Source organism: Lethenteron reissneri, chromosome 27 (assembly GCF_015708825.2).
Source record: "Lethenteron reissneri isolate LAM-NWPU_2019-01 chromosome 27, ASM1570882v1, whole genome shotgun sequence".
NCBI lineage: Eukaryota > Metazoa > Chordata > Hyperoartia > Petromyzontiformes > Petromyzontidae > Lethenteron > Lethenteron reissneri.
Window position 1 is genome coordinate 16,537,187 of NC_083805.1, and position 14,661 is coordinate 16,551,847.

General features: G+C 56.2%; 1 protein-coding gene across 1 annotated transcript in view; it reads left to right on the forward strand.

The window, feature by feature from the left end:
• LOC133348464 (uncharacterized) overlaps positions 1-14,097 on the forward strand; it is a 65,850-nt gene extending 51,753 nt beyond the window's left edge. The window contains exons 17-23 of the mRNA XM_061561279.1: positions 115-199; positions 1,870-1,964; positions 3,132-3,210; positions 11,017-11,118; positions 12,063-12,160; positions 12,927-13,055; positions 13,253-14,097. Of these exons, the coding sequence (XP_061417263.1) occupies positions 115-199; positions 1,870-1,964; positions 3,132-3,210; positions 11,017-11,118; positions 12,063-12,160; positions 12,927-13,055; positions 13,253-13,397 (733 nt within the window). The 3' untranslated portion in view covers positions 13,398-14,097. The remainder of the gene's footprint in view (positions 1-114; positions 200-1,869; positions 1,965-3,131; positions 3,211-11,016; positions 11,119-12,062; positions 12,161-12,926; positions 13,056-13,252) is intronic.
• Positions 14,098-14,661: the final 564 nt, after the last annotated feature.

The following is a 14,661-nucleotide window of genomic DNA, read 5'->3' on the forward strand; positions in this document are numbered from 1 at the left end:
TGTGTGCTTGTGTGTATGTGTGTATGTGTGTATGTGTGTGCATGTGTGTGCATGTGTGCATGTGTGTATGTGTGTGTGTGTGTATGTGTGCGCTCGTGTGCCCGTGCGTTTTAGACCGGCCTCGGTCCACGACTTCCGCAGCCTTGAGTTGGCGGAGCAGCTCACTCTGTTGGACTCTGAGCTGTTACAAAAAATCGAGGTAAACCGAAGCTCTCTGTGGTGGTTCGCGCGTGGCTCCGTCCGCGGATGTGCGGCGTGGTGATGCGATGAGCCCCAGAAGTCACAGCCGGTGACTGCGGCTGCGGCTCGCTTCCCGGGAGGTGCTCGTCCATTGGTTAGAGTTGGCCTGCGAAGGGCAACGCCTTTAAAGCAAAGTTTGCAATGGACGCGAGTTGACGTTGGCCCAGTGTTTGGCCCAACGCCAATTGACGTTCACCGACATTAGGCCAACCACCATCATCAGGCATGATCTAGCCACTGCTGGATGCAGAGAGAGCCTTTGCTCGGTGTGTGTGTGTGTAACACGAGAGCGCTGGGAGCTGCGTGCGTGGTGAGTGGAAAGCTTGTAGCCTCCCACGTCACCATTGACCAGATCAACAGAATATGCGAGAACTTCTCTTAGTAATTACATAACAACATTAATATAAAAAAAGCTAATATGCCCGAATCTATAATTGGCGATGTTTCAAGCAATGGTCCGTCTTCTTCATGTGCTATGAAAAAGAATAAAGTGCCATTACCTGAAACGTCGCCCATTATGCGATGTTCCCTTTTAAGGCCACAGGGTTATTGGCGAGTGTGTTGAGTTTTGTAACACACACATGTCATCCATAATACAGGATTCTTTGGGTTAGATCGCGTAAATATATAAATGTGTCGTTAAACCCGCCACCACCCGGCACAGCCAATTAGTAAGGGTTGTCACGTAAACAGAACCTGCCAATTCGTCACTAGTACAGCAACACCGGTGTGTTGGAGAGCAAAGCCACAACATTTACAATCTGAGTACGACGTTTCGCCAGTAATTACAACGAGCTTCATCAGGCGACAGCCAGATCTAACCCAAAACCTGTATCATGGATGATATTGGTCGTGAAAGCCTACGCGTTAAACTGACTTACCTGTCAGCCCCTTATCAGTGCCTACCTCATTACAGACCAATTCAGACCTTATTGCTCACACACACATTATAAATCTCAACGTTCATCTTACAAAGCCCCATCACAAGGGAGAAACACAAACAAATGAAAACAAATTTTGCCCGTATTGAAACGGCTCTACGCCATATGGACCTGAAAACTCCCTGTACATGAATACGGGCAAACCGTTTGGGTTGACTGGTATGGTGACAGAGTGGAGTTGGGTGTTGCCTTGTGCGTGACTCTGGATTGAGTGTCTCATCGCGCTGCGTGTGCGTCGTCACCGCGTGGCCTGCCCGTGTGCTCGCTGCGTGTGCGTCGTCACCGCGTGACCTGCCCATGTGCTCGCTGCGTGTGTGACGTCACCGCGTGACCTGCCCGTGTGCTCGCTGCGTGTGCGTCGTCACCGCGTGACCTGCCCGTGTGCTCGCTGCGTGTGCGTCGTCACCGCGTGACCTGCCCGTGTGCTCGCTGCGTGTGTGACGTCACCGCGTGACCTGCCCGTGTGCTCGCTGCGTGTGCGTCGTCACCGCGTGACCTGCCCGTGTGCTCGCTGCATGTGTGACGTCACCGCGAGGCCTGCCCGTGTGCTCGCTGAGTGTGTGACTTCACCGCGTGACCTGCCCGTGTGCTCGCTGAGTGTGTGACTTCACCGCGTGACCTGCCCGTGTGCTCGCTGAGTGTGTGACGTCACCGCGTGACCTGCCTGTGTGCTCGCTGTGTCTCTTAGATCCCGGAGGTGCTGCTCTGGGCAAAAGACCAGAACGACGAGAAGAGTCCAAATCTGACGCGGTTTACGGAGCACTTCAACGCAGTGTCCTACTGGTACCTGGGCCACACACACTCACTCACTCACTCCCTCACCTACCTGGGCCACAAACTCACTCACTCACTCCCTCACCTACCTGGGCCATACACACACACTCACTCACTCACTCCCTCACCTACCTGGGCCATACACACACACTCACTCCCTCACTCACTCACTCCCTCACCTACCTGGGCCACACACACACACACCATCACTCACTCCCTCACCTACCTGGGCCACACACACTCACCCACTCACTCCCTCACCTACCTGGGCCACACTCACACACTCACTCCCTCACCTACCTGACCACATTCATACACACACTTATCAATTCACTCACTCCCTCACCGACATAGCCACACTCACTCACTCCCCCACCGATCTGGCTACACTCACACACTCACTCACTCAACAACAACAACCGCCATTCGCTACTAAGTGGCGGTGATGTCACCATGGCGCTTGTGCCAGGCCATGTGCCCGTTAAGGCCACGTGAAGTGTCGAACGCCCGAGCTCTTGCTGCGGCAGCCTTGCTCAATTCAAGAAATGCGTGAACTCTTTACCTCGACGGCGCTGTTTGTGGCCGGCGGCTGTGCTCGGCAACTTGTAAAAAAAAATAACATCCCAAAAGTCACCACCAAACCCCTTCTCTGCTGTCTGTTTGCAAAGCCTCTTGCAACGGCCATGGTAGTGCTTGCTGGTGACGGTAGTACCTGCGGTAGTACCTGCGGTAGTACCTGCGAGCAGTACTGAGACAACCGCTGAACAGTCCACCGCGAGTCCGTGGCGGGTGAGGCTGTGAGTCCGTGTGTGTGCGTGGGGAGCGGTGGTGCAGCGGTTAGCGCGCTACGCTGCACTTTGAACCCGGCGACCCGAGTTCGATTCCCGCTCACGGCCAACACCGGTGACGATTATAATCTGAACCGGTACTGGGCCTCCATTGGGTCGACTCAGCCTCAAATGAGAAACCGGTGCGTATGTGTAAACATCGCCACAGGGGATACACAGGCGGCCGGGCGTGGTTGCTGCCCCCCCCCCCCCCCCCCGGCCTTACTAGGCGCTGCTTGCTATAACAGCACTTGCCCCAACAGTCTGTTAAGACTACGCGGGGGATCTTTGTCCGTGCGCGTGCCGGAGAATGTGTGCGTGCGTTGACGTGCCGTGCGGTGCCGTGCAGGGCGCAGACCGTACTGATCCAGGCCGACAAGCAGTCGGAGAGGGAGCGGCTCGCCCACAAGTTCCTCAAGATTATGAAGGTCAGGGGGCTTCACAGTGCCACTTTAAGCTAGTGCGGGGCCTGTAGCATATGCTGTAAAGGGGCCCTAAATATAATTTAAAAAACACGTAAATATTAAAACAAATGTTTTACTTGCACAGTAAAGTAATTGTATTTTTTCATTTGCTATACAGCCAGATAATACGACAAATCGCTCACCTTAAACACCCTGTCGTTCATAAAAGTTGAAGGCGGTATAGTACTATAGTAATAGAGCAAGTGCAGAATCACTGAACCAGAATTGATAGCTTGAAAGCATGAATATTGTTTTTTTACCCTTCTATCTGGCAACAAAACTGACACCTTTTTTACAAGGAGTCATGTTTGCATAGACCACAATACCTGCAGCCATAATGTAAACGAAAAACATAACTCTGATAATGTATGCACTGTCCTTGAAGTTGATTGGTCCACTTCTTCTTGTGGCAAGGCGGTGGTGAATATCTGAACCACCTCCTGGGTATCCCCGACGTCGGCTCAAATGAGTGGCTGTTGCGGTGCGTAAACGTCGCCACTGGGGAGATAAAAGTGGCCGAGCGTGGTGCTGGTAACCCACCACCCCCCTTCGTGTGCCGTGCCGGCCTTCGTCGGTGCTACTCGCCAACAGAACTTGCCCCAACAGCCTGCTGAGGCTACACGGGGGATATCTTTGTGTGTCTGTGTATGTGTAGGAGTGTTAAAGAGAGGGCCCGTTATGTATGGCAGTCTATGGGAAACAAACACAGTGGGCGGGGCTACGTTTGTGCACAGGGAGATGCCCTCTGCGACGTCCGAGCCAGACACCCTGGGGGGGGCTGGTTTGGCGTTATGATCCCCCGGGGCCCCACCCCTCAAGGAGGGGTTGGGTATAAAAGGGGACGTTATAGGGGCTCGAGAGAGTTATGTTAAAAGCTAACCAAGAAGACTGAAGACGTCTTAGATAGAGCCCTGGACTCCCCTCGTTCGATGTCCTTGTCAGGGCCGAACAGGACTGAGCCAGCGGCGTGGTCCCGAGAGCCAGAGCCGGTGCTCTTCTAAGAGCTGGTCTGGGACTCCGGGTACCGGGCCCGACTTACCAGTGTCGGGCCAAGTAGCCTCCCCTAGCCAAATAGTGGAGGACTGTGAGGCAGGCTAGGACTAGCTAGGAAGAGTATCCTTAGCTAGTCGGGTGAGGGGGCCGCTACCCCCTCCAGTGCTGTATGTCACAAACCGAGTTGTGTTAAATAAATATACGTGTGCCTCCACCTCGGCATCAAGTGTCTTCACCGGAACTTCAACTGGTGTCAGAAGTAATTCGAACATGGACACGCGGAAGACAGCACGGGCCAAAGTACCGCAAGAGGAAGATACTGCCGAGATCGTCGAACCCGAGACGGCTACACAAGCCATGGTGCAGCCGGGGCCTGATGTCTCCTTACCGGGGCATCTGAGTGAAGAAGGACCACAGCCAGACGCGTTGCGGCTGGCTCACGGGAGGCTGGCGGAGCTGCTATATGCCGCTGCCGCCACGCTGGAGACCATCACGCGGCTAGGGGCCGGTGATTCAACACGGGGCGAGGCGGGCCAACGACCAGGGCGCCTTCCCGCCATTTCGGAGCAGCCCGAGTTTGAAACTCCCGCCATCGACGCTGCAGCTGTTCGGGGCGTGGCCAGCCTACACATCCACTCCGGCATCGCCGTCGCTGAAGCTGCGACGTCATCATCACCGCGACAGGCGATCCCATCGGCCGCTCGCACCGACGCACAGCCGAGTGGAGGTGACATCTGCCCGCGGGAATCTACAACGACCGCTGCGCTCCATCAGAGGCTGCCCCCGCTGAAGGAGTTCGTCGGCGCGGAGGGGGACTGGGCCGGCTTTCGCAGACGCTTCCTCGCCCATCAGGAGATGGCGAAATGGTCCGACGAGGAGGCTCTCTGCGCGCTGCCGGCGCTCCTCGACGGCGACGCGCTCGCCGCCCTCACGTCGGCGCCAAGAGAGAGGCGGGCTACGTTACCGATGGCGCTGCAGCTGCTGGGAGGGGTCTACGGACCATCGGCTGAATGCAGACAGCAATTCTACGACCGCAAGCGGGGTGAGAAGGAGTCGCCCCTGGCGTACCGAACGAGCCTCCTGGCGATGGCCAAGTCGGCCTTCCCCCGTATGGATGACGACGGCATCGACGCTATGGTGACGGAGAAAATACTCCTCCTGGCTGACGACCTTGACATCGCTGTGGTCGCACAGGAGGACGCGGAAATGACATCGCTCCAGGCGGCGCGGCTCCTCCACGCAAACCTCCTGTCGCTCCGGCGGAAAGCCAGCAGGGCATCGGCGGGGCGTGCGGTGGCTGCAGCCACCCTTCCGACGGAGGAACTCTACGCCGTCGACCACCGACGGCAACAGGCGACGGGAGCACGGCCGGGCCAGGACGGGTCGGGCCGTTCCGGCCACCCGTCACCTCCGACGCCGCTCCCGCGGTGTTTTAACTGCGGCGTCTGGGGCCACGTCGCCTCGGGGTGCCGCTCTCCTCGTCAGCGCGGGACGACACCTCAACGGGACGACGGGCCTCATCTCAAGCTCCACCATCATAAACCGGCGAGTCGCGGCACCCCACACGTTTGGCCCACACACACACCCGTCACGCACGCAAACACCGCAACGAGAGGGGGGCCGGTATCGCGCACCATCGCACCATCACGCACCACCCCGGGTACTCATATCGAACCCGCCCAGTGGTCCGTGCTGGTCGATCGTGTGGTAGCCGCGTCGTCGGGGTCGTCGGCCGTTGTGGGGTACATCGACGGGGTTGAAGTGCGCATCCTGGTCGATACGGGAGCATCGGCGACTATTATTTCGGAATTGATTTACAATATTCTCCCTGTCCGGAGTCGTCCTTTGATGCCTGTTAACATACCATTCTATGCGGCTAACGGGGGCTCACTTGGCATCATCGGACAAATTCGTGCCCAAATTTGTATTGGGGAAATTAAATTGTCCGGCCCGATTTTTGTTTCCTCCTCGCTGGCGGTTCCGTGCCTGCTGGGGACGGACTTCCTGGCCAAAATGCCGATTAGGATACTGATCGACCAGGGATGTATAGAGCTTCCGTCGGGCAGACGCATGGCGTTTCTGCCATCACCGGCTGCGACTCGGACGGCGTGCGCGACGGTGCCGGCGTTCGTAGAGAGAACGGTGCGCGTCCCTCCGGGGGCGCAAATGTTGATACCTTTGAAACTTCGGCGGCCCTTCGCTAAGGGTATTGGGGCCCAAGGGGTTCTGTTGGGGCCGTCTAGGGCCGGGGTTAGTGGACCTCATTTACTCCCGGCCCAGACCATAGTAAGAGGGGACGGTGAACCCTTCATCGCGGTCCTCAATGTGGGCTCGCAGACGGTGGTGATCCCACAGGGGACCGTGCTTGCTCACGCAACGCCGGTGCCTTGTGAGGAATCCGTCGTAAATCACGCCAGCACTGTCCCTGCGTCGCGACCACATTCGGACAACGATGAAGGGTGGCTCGAGGCGCTTTGTGCGGGATCGACGGACCTGTCAGATTCAGAGCGTCAACAACTTAAAACGCTACTGCGGGAATTTTCCGACGTTTTTAGCCGGAATAAATACGATTTGGGTTGTACTCACCTGCTGCGTCACCACATTGACACGGGTGACAGCGCGCCAATTCGACAAAATCCGTTTCGGTTGAGTCCCGCCGAAAAGGAACATGTCAAATCGGCTGTTGATGACATGTTAGCCGCCGACATCATTTCTCCTTCCACCAGCCCTTGGGGAGCGCCGATCGTCCTGGTTAAAAAGCAGGACGGTTCGTTGTGGTTTTGCGTTGACTTCCGGCGTCTTAACAAAATTTCGATTGCCGACGCATACCCGCTCCCTCGGATGGATGAATCGCTGGACGCCTTGGCGGGAGCGCGATTCTTTTCCACACTAGATTTACTTTCGGGATTCTGGCAGCTTCCTCTGGACGATGATTCTAAGCCTAAAACTGCTTTCCGTACACCGCACGGCCTGTTCCAATTCAACCGGTTGCCGATGGGCTTACACTCAGCGCCGGCAACTTTCCAGCGTTTGATGGAATTGGTTTTGGCTGGATTGCAATGGGAGTCGTGCCTCATTTATTTGGATGACGTTATCGTCTTTGGTAAAACTTTTGACGAACATCTCCAGAGGTTGCGGGCGGTTTTCCTAAAGATGCGGGCTGCTAATTTGAAATTCAAGCCCCAAAAATGCCATTTGTTGCGCGATTCGGTGCGTTATTTGGGGCACATCGTGGGACGCTCAGGTATTGCTACCGATCCCGCCAAAACGCAGTGTGTCAGCTCCTGGCCGACTCCCACCTCGGTGGGAGAGGTCAGGAGTTTCATTGGGTTCGCGTCGTATTATCGACGGTTTGTTGCTGATTTTGCGACAATTGCAAAACCCCTGCACGCTTTAACATCAAAAGGGGTTCGGTTCCACTGGGGTCAAGAGGAGGAGGCTGCTTTCTGCTCCCTTCGGGACGCCCTGGTAAAAGCCCCTCCCTTGATCTACCCAGATTTTTCTAAGCCCTTTTTGCTCGACACCGATGCGAGCAACACGGGTATTGGGGGTGTGCTTTCCCAGGTGGTTGATGGCGTGGAACGGGTGGTCGCGTACGGTAGTCGGGTGTTGTCTCCTACGGAGCAAAGATATTGTGTAACCCGTAGGGAGCTGTTGGCAATTGTTTACTTCATCCAACAGTATCGCCCATATCTGTACGGTCGGCATTTCACCGTCCGCACAGATCATGCGGCACTACAGTATGCCCTGCGAGTTCAACAACCATCGGGACAGTTGTCTCGATGGTTGGAGGTTCTCCAGGACTTTGATTTTGCAACCACCTACCGTAAGGGCGTTCGCCATACCAACGCGGACGCTCTGTCGCGCATGCCAACCACCTCGGAATGTGCATGCCTCCTGGGGTCGGGACGTTGCAGGCCTTCAGGGGACGCATCGGTTCCGATCTTGGCAGCCACCGACGACGACGAACCCCTGCCTAATAATTCGATCGAACAACAGGGAAGAGATTCCCTGTTGGGGTTGCCCGTCACTGAATGGGGGCGCCTCCAAATGGAGGATACCTCCCTCCTCGGGTGGCGTCGTCGCGTCGGGGGTGCTGGGCGGGTGAAAGGTGATTCAGATGCATGGCAAATGGTGAAAGGTCTGCTCATGCATTGGGACGGCAAATCCCAGCGACATCGGCTGGTGGTCCCCTCTGAGTTGCGAGGCAAGGTGGTGTGGGCCGCGCATGAGCGCCTATTACACCTGGGGACCCAAAAGACGCTTGCACTGCTACAACTTGATTTTTTTTGGCCTGGTATGACGAGGGATGTTGGGGATCTATTGGGATCATGCCCTCGATGTGCGCAACGGAAACCGCCGGCGCGGGAGTCTAACCCGCCCTTGCAATCGATCAAGGTATCCAGAATAAATGAGCTTGTTGCGCTGGACATTTTGGGCCCATTTCCCGCCACTCCCAGGGGCAATAGGTATTTGTTGACAGGTGTCGAGTATTTTACGCGCTGGCCTATGGCCTGGCCCCTTGCCAACCAGTCGGCAGCAGCCATCGTGGAGGCCTTTGTTCAGGGATACGTCCTGGACAAAGGTGCTCCGGAGCGGCTGCTGACCGACCAGGGCAGAAATTTTTCCAGTAAATTACTTAAACAAGTCTGTGACCTCTTAGGCACAAAGAAAATTCGGACCTCCCCGTATCACCCGCAGACTGACGGAATGGTCGAGCGCCTGCATCGCACCATTTCGTCAATGATGTCACAGCAGGTCTCAGATTCGCAGACTGATTGGGACCTGCATATTCAAGGGGTCTTGGCGGCATACCGGATGGCACCCCATGCAGCTACGGGATTTTCCCCCTTTTACCTCATGTACGGTCGCGAACCCGACCCGCCTGTTCGCGCCCAGCTGCAGATCCCCGACCCGCAAGGAAAAACTAAATTGGCTGACCACGCCAAATTTAATCTGGCCAAATTAACAGAGGCGCGGGATGCTGCTATGTTGAACTCGGAACTCCGGCAAAAGGCGAATGAGCGCCTCAGGCTGGGTCGGGCGCACGTGATACAGTGGAAGCCAGGGGACAAGGCATGGTTGCACTGTCCCCAAGTGCCCCTGGCTACCTCCCCTAAGCTAGTGCGGCCGTGGCGGGGCCCTGTGGAGGTGGTCGAAGTTTTGCGACCACAGTGCGTGCGCATTAAATGGGGGAAGCGGCGTTGGTTCGTGCACCCCTCTAGGTTAAAGCCCTTCGTTGCGGTACACAAACCCACTTCACACATGCGTGGCCAAACGTGTGGGGGGTCGACCGACTCACTGGGTCCGTCTCCGCCGTTCTCACCTAATGCCTTGCCGGCCGTGCCACCTCCAGGTGCATCAAGACTGACGGGCTCACGCCCGACCACCCCTTCTGGGGATACCAACGGTCACGCGGCATCGGAGGAGGTCCCACTCCGGGACGGACACTTACCACCTGACGGTCCGCCACCCGGGGTTACCCCGTGTGAGGGGCCCGCTGCAAGGACGCGCGCAAAAATGCGCAGACTGTTGTGAGACCGGAAGATGTGTATATAGGTTGTGTTCATTGTGTTGTGTGGGGGGTGTGTTCCCTGCCCATTGAAATGTACATACGTTGGGTTCACCTGGTGTTGTGTGTATGGTGGGTTCCCTGCAAATTGTATATAGCTTGTTTTTTTACGGAATTCGTATTTATTCAAGGGGGGGTGCGTCGGGTTGTTTTCTCTTCTTGCTGTTGCATCTTGTTGTGTTCTTGTTGCCGTTCTTGTTATTGTTGAAAATTAGTGAGGCACACGCGCGGTTACGGTATAAATTCATTTTTATTGTCATTTTGTATGTTGGCAGCCGGGACGGCTGCGAGCTATGCGGGGGGGGGGGGGGGGGTGATGTAGGAGTGTTAAAGAGAGGGCCCGTTATGTATGGCAGTCTATGGGAAACAAACACAGTGGGCGGGGCTACGTGTGTGCACAGGGAGATGCCCTCTGCGACGTCCGAGCCAGACACCCTGGGGGGGGCTGGTTTGGCGTTATGATCCCCCGGGGCCCCACCCCTCAAGGAGGGGTTGGGTATAAAAGGGGACGTTATAGGGGCTCGAGAGAGTTATGTTAAAAGCTAACCAAGAAGACTGAAGACGTCTTAGATAGAGCCCTGGACTCCCCTCGTTCGATGTCCTTGTCAGGGCCGAACAGGACTGAGCCAGCGGCGTGGTCCCGAGAGCCAGAGCCGGTGCTCTTCTAAGAGCTGGTCTGGGACTCCGGGTACCGGGCCCGACTTACCAGTGTCGGGCCAAGTAGCCTCCCCTAGCCAAATAGTGGAGGACTGTGAGGCAGGCTAGGACTAGCTAGGAAGAGTATCCTTAGCTAGTCGGGTGAGGGGGCCGCTACCCCCTCCAGTGCTGTATGTCACAACCCGAGTTGTGTTAAATAAATATACGTGTGCCTCCACCTCGGCGTCAAGTGTCTTCACCGGTACTTCATATGTACGTGGGGGAGCGGAGGTGGAGCAGTTAGTGCTCTGTTATACGAACCTGGCAACCCCGGTGAAGATTCTGAAATTGTCCTGGGCCTCTCCTAGGTTGACTCGGCCTCAAATGAGCATCTGGTGCTGTGTGTACACATCACTACTTGTGAGACAAAGGTGGCTGGGTGTGGTGCTGGCAACCCCACCCCTTCACGTGCCACGCCGGCTTTTATATGTGATCGCTGACAGCACTTGCCGCAAACGGTCTTGTAACGGCTACATGGGGGGGGGGTCTTTGTCTTTGTGCGTGTCCAGCACCTGCGGCGCCTCAACAACTACAACTCGTACCTGGCGTTGTTGTCCGCACTGGAAGCCTCGGCCATCGCCCGCCTGACGTGGCCAAAGAGTGTCACTGAGGTCCCGCACGCAAGCGCTTGTCCACATCATCATCATCACCACAACAGCCACAACAACAACAATAACAACTTACCCAGAAAAGCCACGCCCGACTCCCAGGTTCCGTTGTCAGGAGGGTCCTTGCCCCCACATTGGGTTCTTACTTAAATGCATGTATGTTGTATGCACGTTGAACTTATGTCGCACCGTACGTAGCCAACCGTGCTTAACGGAGGTGCTGGTTTCAGCCAATGAATGATGAGTGTTTTTATGCGTGTGAGGATACCGGGGCACGCGGAGAAATCTCACGCACGCAAGGGGGCAATGCTGTATCCCCATACGGGTGGAAACAGATGGAGGTTGGCCCACTTGCTGTAATACCGCCTTCTCCCCTTTGCAAGTCAGGGTACGGCAAACCTCACTGCCCACGGGAAGGAAGTTCGCACCATTTGTGTGATCCACCAAGTCCTCGCTTGCCAGTGCTGGATTACAGGCCACATGCACAGCCACCACCGAACCACACGTACACACACTCTCGTACACAAAGACACAGATCCCCCATATAGCCTGTAACAGACAGTTGGGGCAAGTGCTGTTTGCGAGCACCTATGAGGGGTGTGTGCCCGACACGACGCCCGGCCGCCTACGTCTCCCCGGTGACAATGATCACACACAACACCAGGTTTTCATTTGAAGCCGAGCCGACCTAGGGGAGGCCCAGGACCGGTTCAGATGATCATCACTGCGGTTGGCCGTGAGCGGGAATCGAACCCGGGTCGCCGGGTTTGCTAACCGCTGCACTACCGTTCCCCACGCACACGCACAAGAACACATCCATACACAGACTCATTGCCAAATGCACATGTGCATCACGTATCGCTACATGTAAGCAATCCGTACACAAAGGTGGCTGTGGGATTTGGGCGACGTGGGTTCACGTCTGTGTCTGTGCGTTTGTGATGCAGACGATGGCAGAGTTCCGCCAGCTGATTGACAGCTCGGGCTCGTTTTCCAATTACCGCTCGGCCCTGGAGAAGGCCCAACCCCCGTGCCTCCCCTACCTGTGAGTACGCGCGCTCCGGCGCGTGTGTGCATGACTGCGCGTGCAAGTGGATTTTTCCACTTGGGTGGGGAGGGTGGGGCTGGGTGGGGAGGGTGGGGCTGGGTGGGGAGGGTGGGGCTGGGTGGGGAGGGTGGGGCTGGGTGGGGAGGGGCTGGTCACCCCGTGGTGCCCTTATAAAACTCAACGTTTATCCTACTCACGCCGGCTTGTGTTTTAATCTGGCTTGTGTTCAAGACCTTGCTGCGTTTAATGCTGTTCAGAGGTCAATTGATTCAGTTTTTGTATGCAAGCACGTTTACACATTGTTATCTTGACTATTTTGCTGCTGCTATAAATGTCCACGTGAGAAGCCACTTTGTTGAGCTAACATTTGTGGCCAGTCGCTTCTGAAAAATAAGCTAATCGCTCAGTGGGCTTTACTTGATGAGATAAAAAAAATTCGTTTCGTTTTATTTGTAAAAACTTTTAAGTGACTTGTTTACCTTGCCTATACTTTGCACTTGTCCTGTTTTGTGTTGTTTGTTGTTGTGACGTTCTCACCCCGTGCCCCGACTGGACATCTGTGAAAAAGAGCTTTGTAGCTCATCGGATTCCTCCAGTATAAATAAAGAGTCTGATTCTCATTGTGAATAATTACGTTTAGAAATGATCATATTGATTAACTTTGATTGTGTGCGCACACACATGTGCGTGCGTGTGTGTCCGTGCATGTGTCCCTGCGTGCGTGCGTGTGTGTCCGTGCGTGTGTCTGTGTGTTGACGAGCAGCGGGCTGATCCTGCAGGATCTGACGTTCGTGCACATGGGGAACCCAGATCTCATCGCCGGCCGAGTGAACTTCTCCAAGCGCTGGCAGCAGTTCAACATCCTGCAGAGCTTGCGTACCTTCCTGCACTGGTACGATCACACACACGGACACACACGGGGTCTCACACACACACAGGGACTCACATACACCGGGTCTCACACACAGGGACTCTCACACACGGACTCACACGGGGTCTCACACACACACGGGGACTCGCACACAAATGGGGATTCACACACCTTAACGTGCAAATGTCTCCCCCTCCTCCCCCCGTGTCTCGACGCAGCCGCTACGAGTTCCAGCGCGTCGACTCGGTGCTCTCGTGCTTCGACGGCTTCACGGCGCGCCTGGGCGAGGAGTCTCTCTACGAGCTCTCGCTCGCCATCAAACCGCGCGCACAGCGGCGCCACTGCGACCAGCTCACCGCCTAGCAGCGCACGCGCCGTTTCCGCGGCAACCGCTGCCCGCGCCGTTTCCGCGGCAACCGCTGCCCGCGCCGTTTCCGCGGCAACCGCTGCCCGCGCCGTTTCCGCGGCAACCGCTGCCCGCGCCGTTTCCGCGGCAACCGCTGCCCACGCCGTTTCCGCGGCAACCGCTGCCCGCGCCGTTTCCGCGGCAACCACTGCCCAGGCCCGTTTCTGTAGTAACCGCTGCCCAGGCCGTCTCCGCGTTTGCCACCGTGACGACCGCGTGAGCGTCCCCCCCCCCCCTCCTCTCTCTCTCGGATCGTCTCGTCGGCATTATGCGCGAGTCGTGTTGCTGGCCTCGATTCGGCGTGCCGGTGCGCAAGGGGCACGAGGTGGTGCCAATGGCCCCACTGGCCCCACTGGCCGTGTCACTGGCCGTGTAGTCGGCCACGGTGCACGCGAGGCCCCAGGGACGGAGCCGCGAGTCGAGCCTCAGGCCGGGACTCGGGCAGCGCCAGAGGAGAGTCGGGGATCCATACATGAGAGTCGGGGAGTTCGTGACCGACGACTTCGGGCACGAGATGTGAAAAAAGTGTTTCTCAATCTTTTTTTTTTACGTAAGTTTTAGTTTTTATGTCACGTGTATAGTTACAAGTGTATTGTATCCCAGTGTGGGCCCTCAATAAAGGGGACACTCGCTGGTGTGCGAGGTCCGTGACGTTCACTCCTTTAAGCTCAATGCTCTGGCGTCACTTGCTTGTTGCGTCAAGTTTATCATCCTTTGCCCACCGTGCTCTTCGGAGGTGCGGGCTATGTACGGTGCCAAAGAAGTCCAACATACAAATCAAGACAACCCCGACTGCCCGGACCCCTTGTCACAAACCACGCTCCTCCCCCAGCAAAGCAGGTTACCTCTTACCCTCACTGTGCAGGGCGCATTGCCCAGAACATTTGCCTGTTGGGTATAGCTATTATACAGTATCTCGTTTCTGCCGTAATGCAGCGATTTATACATTGGGCAACGGTGTACAGTAAAGGGCAGTGCTGCAAAATCAATTGTAATGTACTTCTATGCTCCCCGAGATTATGGCGTGTACCTTAAACCCACACTGAGCAGTGTGGTAAAGTATGGACAAATAACCCCCATGAGCGACATATGGGGTAGGAAGGCCCTCATACAGCAGTGGATAGGGCTGCACATGCATCGTGAGACAACTCACCGTGGCTGCTGGCTCCTGCCATAGTAATGTGGAATTTCCACCAAATACCCCCCAAAAAGTGTGTTTGC